Here is a 23,213-nt window from a genome sequence, read left to right as displayed (position 1 = left end):
CATGGCTTTTCTAAGTGCCCACTGGTAGGGACTCTCTGGGACTAACGGCATCTAGATGTTCTCTATGTACAATTGGACACCATGCTTCTCCTATATCTTCAACCCCTCCCCGCAAAAACAAACAAAAAAAAATACAAAACAAAATTCAAAGGCAAAAGCTGGGGCTGAGAACCATGAAGGTCTCTCAAAGTTAAGTTGCTATTCATGCATACCCTGATCACCAAGAAAGTACAGAGGAAAATGCTAGAAATTAGCCAAGCTTCTAAGGTATCTACACATCCAGTGGAAGGAAAGACCAAACAGCAGAGCCACCAGAAAGATGGATAGAGGTAGGTAGACTTCTGAGGGAAGGCGAATTTTACAATCACCTCCAGCTGGAGAAAAATAAATAAATGTGTTGAATGAGAACAAAAATACCAGAAAATCGGGGCTGGATGCTTTCAGTTTTCCAACTCATTCTGAAACAGCATTTCTGTAATTCAGCCAACATTCAGTAACTAATTAAGAAATTGGAAGCTCGGCACTTAAAACGATTTTCTTTTTGTAAGTCAGCAGGGAGGAAAATTGAGAAACTTCAGGATAACCCTGATTTCCAAAAGCAGATTTCAGATTTTAAGTTCATACATTACATGTAATAAAAACAGATTGTGTTTCCAAAAAGCTGAAATAAATGTGCATTGACTGTGTGGTCTATGCCCCACATGTTTCGTGGCAGGCATTGTGTTGGGCTGTGTGGATGTGGCTGCAGAAAGTTAAAAGAATCCTCCTATGTGAAAGGATAGAGACTGCATAAGTCAGTGTACGGCCACACGGGGTCACCTTACAGGATAGAAGAGAAAGCCAAGTGGAGATGAGAAGTCCAGATACTATAGTAAGTCCTTGAAATCATCTTAGCCTGTAGAACAAGTGATACCATTCCCACTTTATAGATGGGGGAAAAAAGAAAGGTTAGAGAGGATACGAAGACCACATAGCTAGGAAGCCATGAGTCTGAGACCTAGGCCGTGTGACTTCAGAGCCCTATCCCTCTACTGAACCAACACTTTATGCCACGTGAAAAGTGTCCACGCAAGAATACTCTTAGAAAACAACCATCAATTAATCAACTACACAAAAATGGTTGTTGTTGAGTGCTCCAGTCAAATCTTAAGTTGGACAAACATACATACATACATACATACATACATACATACATACATACATACGTGTGTATGTGTGTGTGTCTGTGTGTGTGTCTGTGTGTGTGTGTCTATGTGTCTCTGTGTGTGTGTCTGTGTGTGTGTGTCTATGTGTCTCTGTGTGTGTGTCTATGTGTGTGTCTGTATGTGTGTGTGTGTGTCTGTGTGTGTGTGTGTAAGGAGAGGTGGACACCAGAACAAACATGATGCTAAGAACACACATGCTCACATCCGTGTAACTGCTGCCTTGCTCAGATTCACTTCTTTGTGCAGTGCTGTGCCCATTTCGAACATAAGGACTTCATTTCCAGCACTAGGCATCTATTTAACTTAAGTCCTGTTCGACTTATTCTGGTCGTGATAAAAGCAACACATTTTAGTAATATTGGCAGTAAGTACATGAACCAAAATATCCTACACCGGCTCTCATGAGGGTCCCCCCTTGCAGGTTTCTTCTAACAATAAGATGAGCCATACATCGAAAACTCCACAGAAAAATTCAATCTCTTAAGTCCCACCCGCCCCCCAAAAAAATTGAATCAGAGTATCTGAATACACTGGACAAATTCACTAAGTTAGAAATTTCTCAAATTAGCTGGGGGGTGGGGGTGGTGCAAACATTTTAACCCAGCACTCAGGAGGCAGAGGCAGATGGATCTCTGAGTTGGAGGTCACCATGGTCTATAGAGTGAGTTCCAGGATAGCCAGGGCTACCCAGAGAAACTTGTGTTGAAAAACAATAATAATATCAATTATCCAATTAAACTGATAAGGGATGTGGTAGTTAGTAAATGTCTGTGTGTGTGTGGCCACATGGTTTTTTTCCACTGATTTTCTTAAATACATTCACATTCACATTCACATTCACATTCTCATTCTCATTCTCTCTCTCTCTCTCTCTCTCTCTCTCTCTCTCTCTCTTTTCCCTAAGTTTTCTCAGACTCTTTCCAGCTTGAGGTTTTCCTTCATTCATTCACTCACCCATTCATTCTTCATTCACTCATCCATTTACTCAACGCTCATTCTGCAAATGCTTACTAGAATCAGGCTTCATTCAAGACTAAGGAGAAGTAGAACAAACTGCTTCCCAGGATGATTGCATCCTAATGAATGACACAGCTTTCTTCATCCTAACCTGACACATTGGGAAGTTGTGACAGTCACAGTCTTATGTGGCTTACAGTAGCTTCCACTTTGTGTAGCCGACACGGATGGCTTTTTGGTGTTTTTTCTTCCTAATGAGACTGTCAGGAAATACTGTTTATTGTACACACTTGCTTGAGCATCTGAGAATTCCCTTCACTCAGGCACCGGTTAGGAAAATGTTTTCTTCTGATAACGTTTTGTTTTGACTAGTGATAGAAGAAGAATGCAAAGATTCAGTCCTGGACAGGATTATGGCTGGACAAAAAGGCTGTCAGTGGAACTGGATGGTTATAGACAGAGAAAGTAATCCATCTGTTTCCATTCCCAGGAACCGTCAAACAAAATACTCACCAAAACAGACTTGGCTATGGTATCAGTAGGATGACAGCATAAATATTTTAAAGCCTGATTGTTACACGTGTATATGTGTCTAAATATAAAAATATAAGCTGCTCTGTCCATATAATATTACTTGTATGAATGTTTTCGGGGCTGATCCTGAATTTAAAAAAAGGCAGGGGTTCATGGGAGGGTTTGGGGTGAAGAAAGGGAAAGAGGAAATGCTGTTGTTGTATTATGATATAAAAATATTATTTTTATAAAAAACTGGTTTGGTGACTCGATTTAAATAAAGCAAGGCATTATTATATTTTGTTATTTCTTTGGTGAATTAAAGACTTATAGGAAGGTGCTGTCAATATAAACTTTTGAAGTCCAGTGGGTCCCATTTCTTGACTTGTTCAGGAAACATACTAATTTCCCAAAAACTCTGAATCAAATGTGGTGGTCTCCTGTCGGCAAATCTCAGAATGTCGGAGGCTGAAGCAGGAGGACTACTTTCAAAGACAAGGCTATCTTCTTCAAAGGCTAAAGAAAAGTTTTTGCTCGTTTGTTTGTTGGAATGGAAAGTTTTTAAGCTGCAAAGTTAATCAGGTATAGTGTGGCTATTAGATTATCATAGGGTCCTAGACTAACATTCCCAGGGCTTTGATTATAGAGAAAGCCATCCCATTAGTCAGCAAAGACATCCTTTATATATACCTTATTTATGTCCATGATATACATCACAAGTATTTCATTAGCATGAAGCCTGTGATACAGGAAGATATCATGGAAGTCAGGTTTAGGTCACTGATGATAACTGCCTACAACTTTATCTACTATAGTTTATCTCCCAACAATTCTACCCTGAATAACAAAGAAAGGTCCACTAAAGTCTGAAGGTTCATGTAGTTACAGGAAAGCAGATACATTATTTATAAGGATGCAGAGGCTAGAAAGTTCGGCTCTGCAGCTTACCCTAGCAGTACTAGGCTCAAAGCTATTGTCAATAGGAATCTTGCCAGTGCATTAGAAGATGAGATAGACGGGAGTTCTGCCAAATAAAATAGCTAAGTAATAACAAACGCTAAAAAGGAAGAGCCTTGGGGTTGGAGAGAGAGGCCTGAGATCACTGCCGAGACAGCTGGGGAGATCACCAAGCTTTGCAGTCAATGCACAGACAAGAGCTGCAACCCCAATTAATTCTCCATGCCTTATCCTCCGTGAATGCTTGTTCCTAATTATAGTCGGGCATTCTTTTCTAAAAGTTAAGACAGTATCTGTAGACAACCTGGGGATTATAACTGGCATTAAGACACACATGATACCCAAAGTCAGGTATAATGAATTTTGACTGGGTACAGACCACTATGTTTAAAGATGCACATTACATTTTTACAGATAACATATCAGCAACAAGGACTACAATACAAACTGTTTCCCTGTTTGAGGTCTAAGAAAAAGAAACACGGCTATAGTAAGCAACCATTTCTATTCTTCACATGTTCAAGCTGATACATTGTTATAGACAGATACCTGTCAAGGCTTTAAGTAGATTTTGAGAGAGAGAGCCATTCAGATTTCATTTCCTGTTTAATCACTGTCAATCACTTGGCATTTATACCACCACACAACAAAATATTTTATGCTTTAACTCTTAACACCACCAGAGGATAAGACTCTACCTTGCTTGGGAGGATGGGGGATGCAACATAAAACTAATAAGTCAATCTAAACACATGCAAAAAATGAAAATTTACTATGAAAACTTTTTCTGTAGTAATTTGAACAAATATGCCACAAACTCATGTGAAAGGGATAGAGCTCACAGGGCCTCAACCCTAGATTAACAACTACGGCCAATTATCCTGTGTAAGACTTAAAAAAAATGAAACAAAGTTATAATTGTATTCTGCTTCCTCCAAAGCAAATATGTCATAACTGAGGCTGCCCACTCTGTTCTAGGTGTATTCTTCCTTCTGAAGACCGGTACATTTGAGGTACAGCGAATACATGTTACCTGTGACACCTTGCTCAACAATTACCCTCCATCCAAATGTGCACAGGTGGGAAGGAGGGAGAGGGTCGAGGTGTCCCTTCTAAACAAATGGAAATTGGTGCCTGTGACTCTCAAGTCTGAACATGCCAGAGAAGCATTTATGGCAATAAACGTATTTATTCATTCCTATGGTTCTATTTACAACCCTGATTTGCGGAGCTAATTTGGTCCAAGTCATCTATCTCATGGATGGGTGGGGGAGGCCATGTTTTAAAAGCAGGCGCAGTAGTTTATCGCCTTTGGATACACAGAAGGAGCTATCCAAGTGTTTCGCCTTTACCTTCTACCTTTACTCTCTGCAGATAAAAACCATGCAGAAAGGCTAGGACTGAGTACTGTTTGTGCCTGCTTATTATATACCCTTGGCAAACACCGAACTATTAAGCCAGCTCCCTCCTCTGAGACTAGTCATATCTACTGGCAAGTTAAAATACTAGACACTTAATACAAAATGTCTTTGCTGGTTTGATACTGCACACTATAGTAAGAACCGGTTTGATAGTGACAACTCCCTCACTTCCAGCCAAGTTCACATTTCAGCACCATAAAGAGGGACAGCGACCAGCGAATTCTTGCCCAAATGCCTGAGAGCCCTACAAAGGGAAACAGATTCTTAAAAAAATCACTACAAAAAGTATATGGCCTCAAAACACCAAAATTTCTAGATATGAAAATCAGAAATAATAGAAAAGATAGGTAGACAGAGTGACAATATTTCTGAAAATACTACAAGTGTTCTAAAAAAAAAAAAAAAAGAAAAGAAACATCACCGAAGCCAGTGTTATAGTTCAAAATGCTGATTTTAAGATATTTATGGAGCTTCTCGTAAATGAAGGTAGTTTTCCTTTCATTATATAGATGAATGATCTGAAAATGACCATGACCTTAAAAAAGTATTCATTAACTCAATGTTGCTGTTTGCATCCATTTACTACTTTCTGGGAACTGACACGGCAAATGTTATGTAAACGGAACCACAAAATATATTCATGATTCTTCTTCCTCAGAGCCTTAGATCTTGGTGTGGGGAGCAATGTTCACATCATGGTATACCAGTAACGACCAGTTACAACAAGAGCTATAGGACCAAGAAAGGATATCTGAAATTTGGGAACTGTTCTGACATCCAAGACAACAGCAAAAGATCTGAAGCCCCTTATATTTGTTTACAGTTTAAGGAGACACTTTCTCTCCCAATTTTAGAGCACCATTTCTCAGAGTTTGCAGAGATGACTACTGGTACTGCGCATGGGGAGGGAATTCACAGCACCACCAACCAGTCCTCGCAAGACACTCTCCTCTAGAAACTTCTATCAGTCATTTCACCATGCAAGTTTTATACCAAAAGTCCCAGACAATGTTCTTCATCTTTTAAAGAAACAGCAAGATGCTTTTTTTGAGGTTAACTGTCCAGACACACAGGTATTGGGTTTCACTTTTATTTTTTTTCTACGAAATAGGATATTGCCCAATCCTAGACATTTGTACCTGAAGTTGAATTATTTCAAAGACTCTGGTAAGACTCTTTTATGCCGTTGAATCCTCATAGAGCTTATCATGTTTGCACACATGGTCATATGTACACATAAGGGAATTCTTCCTCCCTCACATCTACTCATCCTAAGACAGATCCAGGAAGAGTTTGTGTGGTTTATATTTTATAGCTGAATTGAAGACAGTCCAAACAAAAACACATGGGTGCTTTTGAGCTTTGAGGAAAGTTAGCCTAAGAAGCTGCCATGGAGACAGTAAAGAGAATCTGTTCGGCACAAGTAACGGAGATACACAAATGTCACAGAAATTCTTTTATGATTAGACAATTTTGTATCTAACAAAACAAGATTCTTCTTCTTCCTTTCTTCATCTAACACTTAAGAGCACGACAAAGAGGGACTGCTCATTTCAACATAGTGGGATAAGATAGTTTTGCAGCTTCATTTTGGCGAAGAATGCTAGAAATTTCTAGCTTTGTAGAATATGAGTTTTAAATAGATTTTAAGATAAGTATCTGTTCTCAAAGCTACATGGCTTGTGGAGGACATAGATTTCTGGAGGTTGACTACATAGCTGGATCTGGTTGAGTACATGATAAGATTTATGTTGGACATTAGAGAATAAGATCTTAAAAACTCCATCTTGAAGGGTTTCTTTTTCCTTAATATATCTTACTTCTCATATAGGGAATTTGTAGGTGTTGAAACATGATCAAATGGAACACGGATTTCTTATTAATTAGTTGTTACTCTCAATGATGGGGGGATCATCAAAAAGGCAAGTTTTGGCTTTCAACTTATTATGATCTAAATTTAACAAGTGGATCCCCTCCTATACTTAATTTTCCATATCGCATCATAAAATTCCCTACTGCACTTTCGCTCGAGTCAATTTAATAATCACTGGAAGTTATTTTTCTCAATGAAGTCTTAATGTTTAATGAAAATGAAACTAAGAAATGATAACTCTCCATATGTTTCCACACGGTCTAAGTATAAACATTTCCTTGGCTATGTCCCTGTGAGCCACCTATGTATTTGCCGTGACTTTTGCACAATCAACAGTGATTCGACTGTGATGTCATGATGATGTTACTCTAAAAGCTTTCAGCCAAATTTCTAAGTTCTCAAACTGCCTTCCTGTCCCCAGGTCCTGTGTTTTAGTCCCATCACCTCTTATTAGTATTTCACATTTAGTGGTAAATTGTGGAATAGCATCAGAAATGTGAAGGACATTTCAGGATTCTGATTTCTTAGCAAGACAGTCATTTTGCTGAGCTGAGATTTCCACACAGTGCAGTGATCTGCTCCTTTTAAAGATGACAGACATCATTACTCAATATTTTCTTTTCAAATGGCTTCTCCAAAACCGTCTTTTTCTAAACCCCTGGCTTAATAATATCCTCATTTTACCTAGTTTATGTCATGAATGGGTGTTGTTACATAAGACCAGCACCATCTGGCACAACTGGCCTTTGCAGTTCACGGCAGACCTCTTCAGCTGTAGACTATGCCTGTCCCCACTTCCCTATAACCCCAGAAAAAGCACACAGCACCTAGCATATGGTGGACCATCCATGGCAGAAACAGGACTATGGGTGACGTAGCGTACTTTAAGAGAGTGAGAGAGAGTCCTAGAGATTTAGGAGCAGAAAAGGTGATATCGCATTTCAATCCTGGAGCTCAACTGTCACTCAGTTCTGCCCTCCTGTTACTTATCTATTGAAATGGCCTGGGGTGGGGATTTAGCTCAGTGGTAGAGCGCTTGCCTAGGAAGCGCAAGGCCCTGGGTTCGGTCCCCAGCTCCGGAAAAAAAAAAAAAAAAAAAAAAAAAACTCCTGGCAGTTGGTACTGAACAAACCCAGGGGTGCGGGCCCCTATCTAATGAACAAATATGACTAAACAAACCCTTCCTACATACGAGCGAGTTAAAGAGCCGAATGGATGTGAAGGCATCTTGGGGCCATCACGCCCGTGAGCCTGTGTAATTGGTTTCTAAGACACTGCTGACCTCTCTAGACCGAGAGATAAAATGAAAATCGCTGGTCCAGCAGCCCTGTCCATGATTAATGGAGATGTGAACACACAGCACCTTGGTTAAAGGAATGAATGAATAACCAGGTAGCTCTCATTCTGGATGCAGTGTGAGAGCAGGGATGTGAGTGGGGAATGCCGGATGAACAACTTCTCGGGCATCACTTCCCTCCCTGGTGTCTCTGACCCTGATAAAGTCACAATCAGCAGTTCCTCAGACTTCGACCACACCTGCTATAAAACGCTAACCACAGTAAGCCAATCATGATCCTCTTTCTCTTTCAGTTGAAACGGCCTCTTTCAATACACGATTACTCTGGTGAAAGAAAATGACCAATTCTGCAAACCTCCTTTTAACATGGATTTTTTTTTTCTTTCTTTTAGATCCTGCATGGCCTCACCCACATGTGTCATATACAAGAGTCTTTGCTCCCAAAGAAGTTGGGAGCAGAAGTTCTGAGAATTTGCCAGAAGCTGCGCACAGTGGCAGGGCAGAGGGAAGGGCAGGGAAAAGGTTGGGCAGTTGAATAGTTCAACACACATAGAGGCAAGCTGTCCTGATGCTCTGTCTCACGGTAACTGACTACAAGGAACAATGAAACTGTGTGCCCTGAAAGGCTGAAGGACTTCGAAGGTTTTCAGTAAACAGAAACAATAAATGTCTGAGTAGATATTTTAACTTGACAAAGATTCAGCCACGTATCCATGGGTTCAAAATAACTTTAAATTAAAAAAAAAATACAGGGACATAATCACTCCATATCTAATAAATGGCTCCTAGAAATTTAACTATCATGCAAATAATGTCATGATTTATGAAGTGGATAATAAACGATCACCTGGCCTTGAATAGCCCATGCAGCTTTCCAGAGGACTGAATTTACCAGAGTTAAGAAGTCTCATGTTCGGGGAGATCAGCTTCCTCTTAACACAGTACCCCAAAAGGAAAGAGCATATTGTGAAACAGATCCACGTTATTACCAACGGCCAAGCCTCTCAATGGCTCCAGACCAACTGCTGCTTCTGGGTTCGGAGTATTAGCCTTGAATGAATGGCTCTCCCTAATTCTACCACCAATTGAAGCCTCTGCTTACCCACTTCATTACTTGGTTGATTGTGGAGAATATACTTTTTCATAAGTCTTAGCTTTAGGCTACCTAGGACAAATAGATTATTTTCTTGAGTCCTTATAACAATTCTATTTTGATGTTTTTTTTTAAGCAAAGCAAAAAAGGTCTCCCCTCACAGTGTCATAGATCTCATAAAGGTTTTTCTTACGAGCCCATGATCTGAACTCAGAAGACTCATTTTCAGTGTCTGTTCTACTTAGTCTTCGAATTTAGACTCACCACAAGTGTTTAAGTGGCAATCCCCATGCTTGTTTAGAACGATGGTTCTCAACTTGTGGATTACCTACTCCTTTGGGGTCTACTGACCCTTTCACAGGGGTCACATATCAGATATCTTGCATATCAGATACTTACATTACAATTCATATCAGTAGTCGAGTTACAGTTACAAAGTAACAATGAAAGTAATTTTATGGTTGGGGCTCGTCATGTCGATACAACATGGCTATATCAAGGGGACAACATGGCTATATCAAGGGGCCGCAGTGTTAGGAAGGGAGAGAACCACTGGCTTCAAGAATAAAATCAAACCTACAGAGCTCTCTGTATAGCTGACTCAGTTTATAAAAATGTGCCTGGTCAAAAAAAAAAAAAATGTGTTATATCAAGAGACCCATTATACATATGGGTCACACATGTGTGGATGTGCACACACATCTTTTAGGTTCAAAAGAATAGTTTTCTACAAGGTTAATTTTTCAATCAAATACGAAAAGTTAATCTTGATTAAAAAAAACAAAACAGGCAGGGTCCATCTAGCAGCGGACTACAAGGAGAGGCAGTGAGTAACTGCAGTGGGGTAACACAAAACTCAAGAATCACAGCTCATTGCTAGAAAGTATTAGTAGGAAAAAAATCAATGTATAGCCAGTTACAAAAAGAATGAGCTAAACATGACATCGGTGGTTTGTCTGTATATATGAGTGATGCGACATATGTGCCCCAGCTCCTTCACAAGTTACTGAATTGCCCCTAAACCTCTAAGCAACCGGAAAGAGTGAAACGATGCCAGTTGGCCAATTTTCCTTCTGAATTATCTCATTGCTATATGCACCACAGTTATTTGTCATCGGTCGCAGTGTGCATAACTACCTCGGAAACGCCATGTTTGAAGAAACCTGAGCACAATAGGCACTTAGTCAGAAGGAGCTCTGCAGTACAAGAGCTCGGTTTACCACCGCCAGAGAGCTAGAAATAAAATGCCATTTTCCCAGCTGAGAACCATTTAGCGAAGATCGGGGCGGTTTTCTCCACCTTTAAGGTGACTCCATTGGTTACAGTTGAAGGTAGAAGATAAGAACCATAACTCTAATGTCCAACGGGCCAGCCAGACGTGGTCCGAGCTCGTCAATCCATATCACTGTGCTCTTCCCAAGGTCTAAAGCTGTGTCTCATTAAGACACAGACAAAAGACATTTTTGCCCTTTTAGCTCGCTCGAGTGGGTGCCAAATCTAAGACTGAGCTGTTCGTTTCTTTCAGAGACTTCAAAGAGGACTTCCTGGACATATTCTTTTAAAATGCAGCCTTTGCTGAGAATATATGATATATCGAAGTGGAAGGGATTTCCTGGCACAGGACCTTCAGCCTCCCCGTTGAGGATGAAAATCATGAACTCATTTGCTTCCCCAACTGGAAGGATAAAAATTTTCAAACTCAAAGAATACGTCCATTCTTCGCCTCTCACTCTCTTCCACGTGTACAAGGGACAGACCACCCGTGAGCCCCAGCTGTGCAGAACCATTTACATCTGTTTTCTCTCATTACGCTGCCCAATATGTGTTTGAAACATGTAACAGACCCAGAAAGGGAGTGTGGCTCAGGAAGTTAGGTAACCTGCTAAGCTCTCTCTGTAGCCACAGACTAGTTATCCCCTTCCGGTTTGTTCACCTGCCGGGCCTTGCCGTCCATCTTTGTAACTGCGCATGCAAACTGAACCAGTCTAGGGCGACTCAAATGACCTCCACTACCACACACACACCCTCCTCTGCATTAAAGACTGCTTTCCCATCCATTTGCAGAATCGCACTCCTTTAAATATGGAAGGTTTTCGCTTTGAGGAAACAAAACCTTAGACCAGGTAGGGAGTACATTGTCTGGGTTTGAACCCTGCTGCAAAGGTAGCTTTGAGCGACACTTGTAAAGTGGAAGAGGTTTTAGAGAGAGAGCCCTGAGCTGCCACAGGAGGGCGCAGTAACCAGCACACAGTAAGGTAATGATAACGGAGAATGCCGCTGTTATATTACTTGAAACACACATTGCGATTTAGTGCTGTTTTACCAGGAGCACAGTATTTTTCCTGACCATCCATGAAGCCTTGTCGTTATTGCTTCTCTCACTCATGCATTGGATTGGAACGGATAAAGCTTAAATCAAGGCAGTCATTGTTGTCAGAATTACACTTTTTATAGCGTTTAAGAGAATTGTCTGCAAAACGGGGTCAGTGGCAGCTGGCACTTCCGTGCGGAATCATTACGGTGGCTCTAAACAATCATTTACATTTTTGCTGAGTCTATGAAAGAGGGAGCAAGCTAGTTCTACTCACTATAGAGCAAGGTTCAAGCTGCCCCTTGAAAATCTGTCACTCAGAGAAACAGGACACTTATTGGGCCATCCATATAGCTCTTTTAGTCACAAAAGCCTTATTTCTTACCAGAAAATAAAACAAAGCAAAACCCAAAGTGTGTCTGTATGGGAGGTGTGGGACCAGAGTGTGTGGTGTGTTGAGGTCACAGAGGGATAGCAGTTGAGTAGCCAGACAGAGTGAGAAACTCAGACCAGAAGAAAGTGTCCATTAACGTTGGTACTGACTTTCCCATAATGGTGCAGACAGCTCTGAACTGCTACTGGTTCTTCTTTCTAATCCATTCTGAGTTAGAAAAGTGAGGGCTGCTCTGGGTCTGGCATCATCAGGGAAGGTGTCTGGGACAGGCAGTGTCCAGGGGACAAACAGACTCAGCCACCCAAGGTAGGGTTCTGAGTCAATGAAGTATTTGCAAATATGAGGACCCAAGTTCTATCTGGGTATGATGATACACCTAATAAAAGGAAAGTGGAGGAAGAGGTGGGTGGACCTCTGAGTTCCCTGGCCAGCCTCACCTACCCAGGAAATTTCAGGCTACCGATGTGAACTTTTTCATAGTTTTTTACTTAAAAAAAAAAAGATTTTGAAATTTTAAATCTGATGTACTAATGCTGTCTTGAAGTGAGTCTTCTGACCCTCCCTTACTCCCTGTACTCTTCTCAGTAGGCCTAGAATCCTGCACTCGGTTTATAATTTCGAATTATAGAGCTTATTTTCATGAAATGAGAAAAGGATTAGCTAATCAGTTCGACAATAATGACCTACCAAGAACAGCATGACGTAGGAGAACGACCTACAGAAAGGCAGCCTTTCTTACTCCTAAGCTGTTACCAAACAGCGAGAAGTAACTCTGTTGAGAGTTCAAGAAACGGAGTCAGATTCCAAACTCTCCATAGTACTATAATCAACAGATATGTAAACTGGAGATTCATTTCAGATCCCCAAAGTCTTGGAAAACCAAAATTAAACTAATTCGCCCTTTCCAGAAGTGTTCGAATGTGTTTAAGGACATTGTCCACCACCCTACCCATGATGGCATGAAAGGCTCCAGTCACAAGGGTCTCAACTACATCATTCCAAGGAATCATATAGGGAGAAATCATTTCCAGAAAATACGCCAAAGAAAAGAGCCTAGCATTCTCTTCAATGGACCATTTTTTAAAGCGAAGCTCAATACGACTCCTTAGAGTCATTTTATAAAATCCATAAATTTGTCCTAATGATTCCATAAGAAGAATCAAATAACCAATATTGTGAGCAGGCCAGCAGGAATTGTCATTTGAATATGTATCAAGGGGCTTGAGGAAGCCTGCTAGCTCTCCTAGAATTTCATTTCCTGTTTGATATCCTTAGATTGCTGATATTCGGCTGATTAAATGCTGCTCTGTGTAGGTAAACTCAGGCATTGATAGATTTTTGATTCATTTTGTTTAATCTGGGTGCTGGAGATGAAACCCATACTTCTAGTAAATAACGTGTTTTAATATCATAGAGTTTCAGGCTTTGCTCTACTAACCTGGAGGGGAAAGCTTTACTACCAAATATCATCTATGTGAACAGACTGAAAGACTGAGGTGAGTTACAAAAAGTGCCAAGTGCCTTTGGGTTTCTGCCATGGCTGCTAAGTAAGATACTGTCTCTTTAGCACATTCTGCAAATTGGGAGAGGAACACGGAAATGCATTTAATGAAGAGCTCATCAAAGAAATGCTTTAAATTAAGAACTAAATTAAAAAGAAAGAAAAGCTCTCAGTTTTATTGTCAAGATCTAATATGCCCCCCTGTTTTATATCAATTAATTCAATGCTTTCAGCTAATAAGCATCAGGAGCTAGTTTTACTAATCACTGGCGATTTTTTTTAAGCTCCCTTGACTTCGTACACAGCACCAATCCATCTAACAGAGGAAGAAGTCTACAAGCACGAGGCACATTTCATGGTAAACAGGCCAAACTTATCTGGGATCTTGCCTAGGGATGCTCCTTCAAACCTTTTCACAATTACTCACTAGCTATCAAATTTGAATTAAGGGCATCTATATATATTTCCTTTACTCTGTCATACTGTAATACAAAGCTGAGGAACTTTGGAATAGAAGTCCCAAGCAACTAGGTATAGGACCTTTGGCAGTTGCCAAAGATGTCAAGACAAGCTGCAAAAAACCAAACCAAACCAAACCAAACAAACAAATAAACACCCCACAATAATCTACCCCTAACTAGGCTTCAGATGCTATGCAACTTTTTTTTAATATTCAAGGGCACCAGATTATCCAGAAACTGATATGCATGTGGTGTCATGGTATCCTCTGAAATATATTTGGCAGGGAGCAGGTATCTATATCTAGTCTGAAGCACAGTAGGAAGCCATTTCTACTCCAGACAGAGATCTCGTCCTGTCCCAAGCTCCATGAAGGCCAAGGGTGCGTGTGAACACGCTCTCTGGCAGAAGGTGTTACCTTCCGTTAAAGGCTAGCGAGTATAAGTAAGGATACTTACATGAAGAAGTGTTTGCGCCTTCTGTTGAAACTGAGATTCTAATGGGAGACTCTATAAAACATAAAAGTGGAGTGAAGCTTTATTGAGTCATGCCGCTTAACAATGAGAATGTCACCAGGCTCTGGGGTGGCATAGAAAAGCTGGGCCGAAATGCAGTGCAAAGAGCCAAACAGAAGCATCCCTAAAAACCAATGGGAGCACGGACGAGGCAAGGACAGCAAAGAGACTTCCGAAAGAGGTAGAAAAGGAGAGAACCCCTCTGTCAGGCGATCCCACAGACCAACTGTGACATGAGCTTTTGAGAAATACTACTCTTAGCAAACCCACACTACAGGTGGAAAAGATCATCCTTTCTCTTAGGTATATATATATATATATATATATATATATATATATATATATATATATATATATATATATATATATAGGCTTAAAGGTATAGAGAAATACCGTGGCAGCAGAATGGTCAGCTTTCACAGTCAGTTAACAAGAGTGAAAATATTTTAGGGGAATTTGGGTCAGCATAAACATCCTGACCCATGCAGTGCCAAACGGAGGCCATTCAAGTCTCAGTGCAGCAGCCACATGGGGAGCCAACAGAACATGCTGAACAAGCAAAACAAGCTAGGGAAGGACAAGATTTGCTTAAGTAGCAAGGATGGAGAAAGAAAAAAAAAACCATCATTTTAGAATTGATGGACCATAAAGAAGACAAGAGAGAGAAAAAAAAATGAGACTTAAAGATTTTCAACCTCAGGAAATCAGAACAACAGCAAATAAAGCTTAGTGTTGAAGAAAGTTGAAAATCGACAGGTCCAGCAGCATATTCCTGTCACCTTTCAGGAAATGCTAGAGACAATCCAACTTCCCCACAGAAGAACATAGAACGTTCGAAGGCCAATCTCCTAACAGTGTCTACTGGACCTGATAATGCAGCCCTTACACTGCACAAATGTCTGAATGACAGCTGACAGAATTTACTTCACTTCATTTCCTCCCACTTAAAACACCCCCTCTCCCATTCCTGTCTTTCTTTTCTCCCTACCCCACACCACCCTTTTCTCTCAGATTCTGAAGAGTGGTTTTGAAGAAATCAGTTCTTACTAAGAGGGGAAGGGGGAGAAGGAAGAGAACGAGGAAGAGGAGAAGGGAGAGGAGGTTGCGTAAGGCTCTCTGAACTACTATAGCTGTCAAAAGGTATGGCGTGGTAGAAAACACCAACTATGCCAAACGGAGAACAGAGTGGGGAGCATTGCAGAGAGTACGCAGCGCCGGGCACCCACCCTTCTCCTTTCTGAGACACACGACATAGCGATATAATGTTCCTAGTGCTTTAATTTTCCTCGTGTGTAAAAAGGAGGAAAAATAATGAGCAGTGTCATGATTTTGTCAAAATTAGCAAATGGGTTATCATCATCAATTGAAAGAAACCAGATAAAAGCAAGTTATCACTATAACTCAGAGAGGCAGAGAGGATGAATTTGAAAGAAAGCAAGGAGAGCATATCAGAGAGTTTGGAGGGGAAAAGGAAGGAGAATTCTATTTAATTAAATAATAATATTAAAATTAATTGAGTTTTCAATCTCAACTGTCCATAAACTTACTACCAAATGAAGACTATTCTTTTAATTTCACAAGGTTCTATTAACCATAAAAATCACAAAAATAAAGCCCTCATCAAGGAAACTCTCATTGTAATAGATGGAGACCATTACAGCAAACCACAACCAATCAAAACATAGAGTTGAGACACTCAGTCCCAGTGGGCACACATATAAAATACTCCCATACCTAAGACTCGGGGGACACTGCAAAACAGGGGGTGGAAAGATATCAACAGCAGAGGCTCAGAGAGCGTGTGGTAAAACTGTCTATCCCAGCAATGTTAGGAACAACACCCATGAAGTCTCAACAACATGGCTGCCTGGACATGAGGTGAATGAATGAGGGCAGCAACAGACATGTCAAAGTGGATGAGGAAAGTCACGAGACTCTAACCCTACATAAAGAACTACAGGCAACTAAGGAACGCAGAGCGTGGGAGAAATAGTCCTCCAAAGTGAAAAAACACACAAACTGGTTATCTAATACAAGTGGTCAGTCCCAAAAACGCAGACAAGCAACATTATATAGACTGAACAAGTTCTATTTAGGAATCATATACATATATGCAACATATACATATATGTATATAACAATAATTAATAAAAAAACAGGTCATGCATTTGAAAGAGAGCAAGGAGGGGTGTATCGGAGGGCTTGAGGGAAGGGAGAAAAGAGAGAAATGATATAATGACCTGTAATGTCAAAAGTAAAACAAATGAATTAAATAGCTGGGCATGGTGGTTACATGGCTATAACCTAGGAGGCAGAGAAAGGAGGATCCCAAGAGGGATGCTAGACCGAGCCACATAGCAAAGGTCTGTCTTAAACCAGCTGAAAACACAGCTGATTACGTCGCTGCTGCACAACTAGTAGACAAACTAGTGAACTGTATGTACGGCTTTGTAGAGCTGGGTGAAACGAGCTCACGTCGCCTCAGACCGCACCGATCATCAGCAAATGTTACAGGCAAAATGAAAACAGAACCTTACAGTAACAGTTTTGAAAAGTCAAGCTATGGGTTCTGGTTGCCGTTGTTTCAAAAGTAGTGAAGCAGAACTTGTCAGTAGCATCTCAAAGGTCAGACATAAGATGCTGGGTCCACCATCTAAGCACAGAGTCTCAATCCGATGGCTTGCCCAAGCAACCAAGAGAAGCATCCCAAAAGAGAGGAAAAAAAAATCTCATCTTGCACCCCAGATTTTCCTTTAACTTGTCTAACATCGCCAAGGAGCATATAGATCTGATCCTTTTCTCTCTGGTTTGTATCTTGAGCCACCATTCAGACCTGCAGCAAAGAACCATCCAGCCTTAAGTAAAATTCGAAAGGGCAGAAGGAAGCTGAGAAAAACACTGGAGCAGAAGACAGGAGCAGCTGGAAATTGGATGCAAGGGGAGTGCTGGTTAGTGTGATGAGCAGCCAGCAGGCAAGCCTCTCATACTGGTTAGTCAAACTTGCCAGGATCTCTTCCTTACCTGAGGACACATAGGCTGTCTCAGTCGAGGCTGGCATGCCAGTGATGAACTCTGCAAAAAACAAAAGGTGACAGGCGATTATGGGGCAGGGCAGGAGGCTAGGAGCTGGAACCATCGCCTGCAATCCAACTGCAAACGAGTGTGAGGAAGGACAAGCAGTGGCTGAAGACGTCCAGATAAATAGTTCTCCTTTTGTGGAGGAAGAGCGTGAGATGCATTGTGCTACGCAATCATGAGGAACCGTTTGCTCCCCCTGGGGAGAATGAGGAAGAAAGGGGCACTTGAGAGACAGATAGTGGGTTTCTTGGAAAGGAAAAAGAAATGGGGAATTAAGAGCGTCAAAGCCACTGTCATACCAAACGGAGGTGGAATCTCTAATGTTGAGGAGTTTTGAAATTTACTGTTGTGTTCAAAAATGAAAGCATGCAATGATTTTTTGGGGGCGTGGTGGTGGTAGGGACTGGCAAACAACATTGAGTTCTAGCATCGAATTCTTCAAATGGTCAGAATTTTTCAAAATGGTAGCATTATCATCTGATACATGTTGGCTACTCTGGACAAAGGCATACGTGGCCAGATAGGATCCCTGAAGGAATGAAGGACAATGGGGCATAGTAGAGAATGCCATTCGTTACCCCAAGAATTATGAGACTTATTTAAGAATGAAGTTGCTTTCTTAATGCCTTAAGAATGAAATAAAGGGGTGAGGGGTTACCCTGTCTAAACAGCTCAGTATGTAGTTCTAAGACTAGCTTTAGTGTGTCAGATTCAAGTTTTTCTTTTGAAAGACAGTTTTGTGGTACTGGCAAGATGCCCAGGAATAACGAAGGAATCATTCAACCTTGACTGTCTGTTAAGTAACCAAATGCTATATCTTCTCGTCTGCCCTGACCAAGACAAAACTAAGCTGAGTCCCATGTGAGAGCCAGGTACCATATGAAAGTCACTACATCTGCCTGAAAATCCTGAGAAGGTCACGGGAGCTACCATTTTACATCTAAATCAATCCATGGTTCATCCTAGAGTGGGGCGTGCTCATTGCCACCATGACGGGACCAGCCTAGCCGGAAAGAAGATTGAAGTGATAATAGTCCTTCAACTTCTGAAACTTCTCGAGGGACAAAAAAAAAAGTTTGAGAAACTAGGAGGAAAGAAAAAGTTGCATGAGATTTCCGAGCGATGTCAAGTATCATGGGTAAAAAGTGTCAATGACCAGAAATGTGTCTTTGCTCAGCACAGGTGTTAAGCTCTTAGTGTAAAGTTAAGTGTGGATGATCAACCTTTCTTCATCAAGGGTTCTAAGGACAATTAGTGGCAGAGTTAGACCGCTTTTGTGACATCCAAGTTTACTACACCAACCAGTGTTTACACCCACTAGAAATAGCACAAAGTAAAAAAGACTTGTATATGAGGATGTAGGACTTCTCTGAAACTCCCTCATGAAGCAGGCAGTGGAGAGGATGTTCTTAGCTCGACCAAGTGCTGACACCTGTTTCTGAATCAGCAACAAGTAGCTTTAATGCTTTGGGGCTGTCGACGATAAAACAAAGTTATTCTTCTTTGGAAACATGTAATCTTAGAGAAACATTTTTTTCCCAAATCCAAGATTCACAATCGTTGCTCTTCCATGGGCACCCCTGGAAGGCACGTAGTGCTGTCAAACTGTGCGCCCACACCAAGAGATGCCTCCTCACTGTGCCCTTAGAATGCATCAATGACTTGACCACTACATTGACACTCTGCTCTCACAATGCCTGAAAAGGGTTGGGCAAAGCCCCAAACCCAATCCTACATCAAAATTTCCTTCATATTTATTTTTGGTAAACCAAGTGATTGTTGGTAAGTGGTTTTGGACAACCATGACCTTCAAAGATTTAAAAAAAAAAAAAAAAGAGTCATTCTGAAAGACCTCAGAAGAGGGCAGGTTAACCGTAGCTTCCTGTTGTAATTGAATGTTGCATTAGCCAAAGTTCATAGCAGCGAATGGTTACAATACTTATACATGGAGACTACTGAAAATAACCCTCTTCCTAAATTAGATATTTATTCTGGAGATCTTTAAAGCATCTTTAATGACTGTGGTTTCTGCAAAAAATACTTCCTGAATTAATATCGAGGAAATGCAAGCTCAGAGCTTAAAAAAATAACTCATCTTTAAAAAACAGTAGATACTTTTAAAGAATCTTTCCTATTAAGAAAAGTTGATCGTATTAATTAGTAATGGTATTATTTGTTAATGCTACACAGAAATCTTTTTCCCTCTGTGTGCAGGAGGCAAAGATTTAAAAACAAACAAAGGAAACTTGTTTGCTTTCGGTGTGATTGGAACTTTACATCCCACTTACAGGTTTAGAAACCGTTAAGTGCTACGGTCTCCTTGCTTAGAGCGAAGCAGAGCGTTTTAGCACATTAAGTTGGCGCGTTACACTTGCAAACGTCTACTCGATGGTGTAAATAGTGAGGCTTCAGAATCAACAGGAACTGAACACTGTTGACCAACTCACGCTCAGCAGACATGAGACCATAAACAACATTGTAGCATTCTTCATGTATTACTTTAGTAAATTAAATCCAGTCTCAAATTGCAATGGCTGATAAATGTTCTCTGGAAAGTGATTTTTTTTTTAATCAATACAAATACATGACTTGTTCAAGACCTTGTCATGGGCATAATGAGAACATCAACATTCACTAAAATACACATGCGCGTGCACACACACACACACACACACACACACACACATGATGTCTCTGTGCACATTTAATATACATTATGTGATTCTTTATTTTCCCTGAACTTTTATGTCTCTACTATACATACAAAAACTGTTATTAGAAATGATTTTTAAATTGTACGCACTTATTTACAATGGTAAAACATGAACCTAAGAACATGTCTGAGTATCTGAATTTGTATTGTCCATAATGTATAAGCAGCTGAGAAGTTTTCAAATTAATAAACACTGTCAGTGTACTATGCAAGAACTGTCATATTCTAATCATATTATTAAGGCCTATTAGCTTTTCTGAGCACCCTACATAACACGACATATGTAGAGAATGACAAATGAATTATAAACCCTATTTGACTCCAGACACAGCCAGTTTGGACTATATAGGAAGTTCTAGGCCAGAGATGGCTACACACTGAGACCCTGTCTTAAAATAAATAAATACATTAATAAAAAATATGAAATCTATTTGACATTCTTTTCAGTGTGACTCTGGGAGCTGTTCATGAATAGGCATATTTCCCACAACACTGTTTGGGAGAGGGGGAAAGGGCTAACTAAGCCTATGGTTCACAGAGCCAAATTTTTAAAACACTAATGATTCTCTATTTAAACTTTATTTTTTAAAAAATCTTTTTTTTTCTGTTTCTCACAAGGAAGAGCGATGGCTAAACGCTCAATTATTCCTATGCCAGCTTGTATCTCATAATTTTTTCCTCCTGTCAAAGGAGAAAACATAAGAAAAGACATAATTGACTATATTCTCCCATATTACCCTTTCAAAAGATGGCATTACTTAATCAATGTGCAGACAATTATGTCTGTGGTTCTTGTCTTTGTCCCTTTACTCTGATATCCAAGAAGAGTTGTCCTAGCATTTGTTAGCTAAGAAGTAATTGTGAAATTAGGACTTGTTAGAAGAAGAGCAAGTCAAATGACTAGATAAAAAAGAACCCAGAACGTATGAGCTGAGAGAGAATGTGCATGACTTTTTCTCCTGCCATCATGCATTTTAGAATTCACTGCAGGACGATTACAATCTGACACAACATTTCTATGAAATCATCAGGGCACTTGCAGGTTTCATATGTTTGCACATGCAAATTCTCTTTTCAAATTCCCCAAAGCAGTGAAACAGCATCAGAAAAGGGCAAAAAATAAAACAAATTTTTCAAATGTAGCTTAGTAAAAGAGTGACTGTGCATGTGGTTTTTTTTCCTAAGCCCCTGAGTATTTTGGCAATAATGTCACCATTCCACTGGAATAAATTTACCAAAAAAAAAAAAAAAGGAATTTCTTACATTTTTATTATTTAATTTATATCTAGGAGCTAATTTAGATAGATTACATAGTCACATGTGGGCGGGGCCTCATCTCTACTGGCTGAGCAGTAGACAAGACTTCTGGCCAGGGGTAAATTCTCTGGGTCTTATGGCATGGTGTTGCACAACCCCTGTGAATTATATTCTTGCTAGCCCTTATTTAGTTAGGAGACCAAGGACCCAGCCACAGAAAAGGAGTTAAATCTCAAAGAAGATTTTAAAGAGAGCCCTGGAGAAGCCCAGGGCAAAGTGTGAACATAAACTGGTTTGTTAGAATTACAAAAAAAATTATATATATATATACCCTATAAAATATGCTATGAAGTTTTATTTTTGTCAGGTTAAAAAAAAAGAGTCAATATTATAAATGCCTCTAACTTTCATTTCTCAAACATAAACTTTATCTGGACTATATATTCAAACTCCACCACTAGACCAGGAACTGGTAGTGATTAGAGAGCTCTTTATGTAAGAAACATGAAAATGAGTCTTATCATACTTTAATGATCTCAAAGTTAACAATAGAAAAGGATCCTGTGGATTTTTTACCAGGACTAACGCAGTGGTCGATCTATCACTGTTTAATCGTTTAAACCAGGAGTCATGGAATAGTCACCATAATTATACTATAAGCAGTGACGACACTAACTTTAATTTTATTTTGCTTATAGTATATGTGGTCACAAAAAATCCAATCTAAATGTCGGAATCATAATTCATAATCATTTATCGTAAAGATATACTAAAACAGAATGAAAAGAACAACTTTCGAGACATGACATAGAGTTCGTGATGTTCTCAAGAAAAAAAAAAAAAAAGACAGATTATTGTTTCCAAAAATCATGAACTCAACCAGAGAAAAGAATGAGCTGCTGAAATTCAGGGATCCTTAAATTTTGAATTTTGTGCGCCAATTCTACAAAACTTCATGTGAAATAAATAATAGCTGAACACCCTGACTAATCTGGATTGACTACAAAGCGACATTGTATTGGCTCATATATGTTTTAAATGGCACTCACATTTGAACTATCACAAGCACGGTTTCTAAAATTAGTGATTGAAACTACTTTTTGTGGTTTTTCCTTTACTTCCAAAAGAGGTAAGTATCTAAAATGAAATGCAATGGATTTGATTATGCCATTCTGGAATGTTCTTTGGAAGGCCAGAGAAGAATAGTCACGAACCTGGATTTTCCTGACCCATATCTCTTCCAAGAAGTAGAGAAATCGGGATTGGCCTTGCAAAAATGCACAATCATTTAAAGCCACAATACGCAACGTAAGGTTCTTGAAAGAACCAAGGTTTGAAGAAACCTTGCCGGACTATCATCAGCCCCTAGACATGATCCTCAGAGGTCCTGATACTGAGTCACAGAGACACAGCCAGCAACTGTCACCCTCTGATGTCCTAGGAGACCTGGGGGAAGTGTTAATTGGCAGGGAGTACTTCCCCTCTGAGTCCTTCATTGCTTAGCAAAGCCTCCCTGGATCAGCTCTCAGCTCAGCAATAAGCATTTGCAAAGTAGGAAATTTATTGCCTCTAAGGTGTTCCTAATTTCAAAACTAATAGCCTTAAAAGGTCAATGTATCTAACTTTGTATGGGTTTGGTATAATCACTTAAAAACGCATATTGGAACGT

General features: G+C 40.1%; 2 protein-coding genes across 14 annotated transcripts in view; both read right to left on the bottom strand.

Annotated features, from left to right (window-relative positions):
* The window catches only part of Erich1 (glutamate-rich 1), a gene marked incomplete at its 5' end in the record, with an annotated part of 52,793,804 nt that overhangs the window by 15,356,863 nt on the left and 37,413,728 nt on the right, over positions 1 to 23,213 (bottom strand).
* Nrg1 (neuregulin 1) overlaps positions 1 to 23,213 on the bottom strand; it is a 1,057,931-nt gene that overhangs the window by 118,064 nt on the left and 916,654 nt on the right. For 12 of the 14 annotated variants that reach the window (NM_001271130.3, NM_001271129.4, XM_087587319.1 and 9 more), the window contains 2 exon segments: positions 14,440 to 14,490; positions 17,518 to 17,568. In NM_001271130.3, the coding sequence (NP_001258059.1) occupies positions 14,440 to 14,490; positions 17,518 to 17,568 (102 nt within the window). 14 annotated transcript variants of the gene reach the window in all.

The sequence above is a fragment of the Rattus norvegicus genome, chromosome 16 (genome assembly GCF_021556685.1).
Source record: "Rattus norvegicus strain SHRSP/BbbUtx chromosome 16, alternate assembly SHRSP_T2T, whole genome shotgun sequence".
Classification (NCBI taxonomy): domain Eukaryota; kingdom Metazoa; phylum Chordata; class Mammalia; order Rodentia; family Muridae; genus Rattus; species Rattus norvegicus.
The sequence above is the reverse complement of the archived record's forward strand: the minus strand, read 5'-3'. Positions and strand labels throughout refer to the sequence as shown.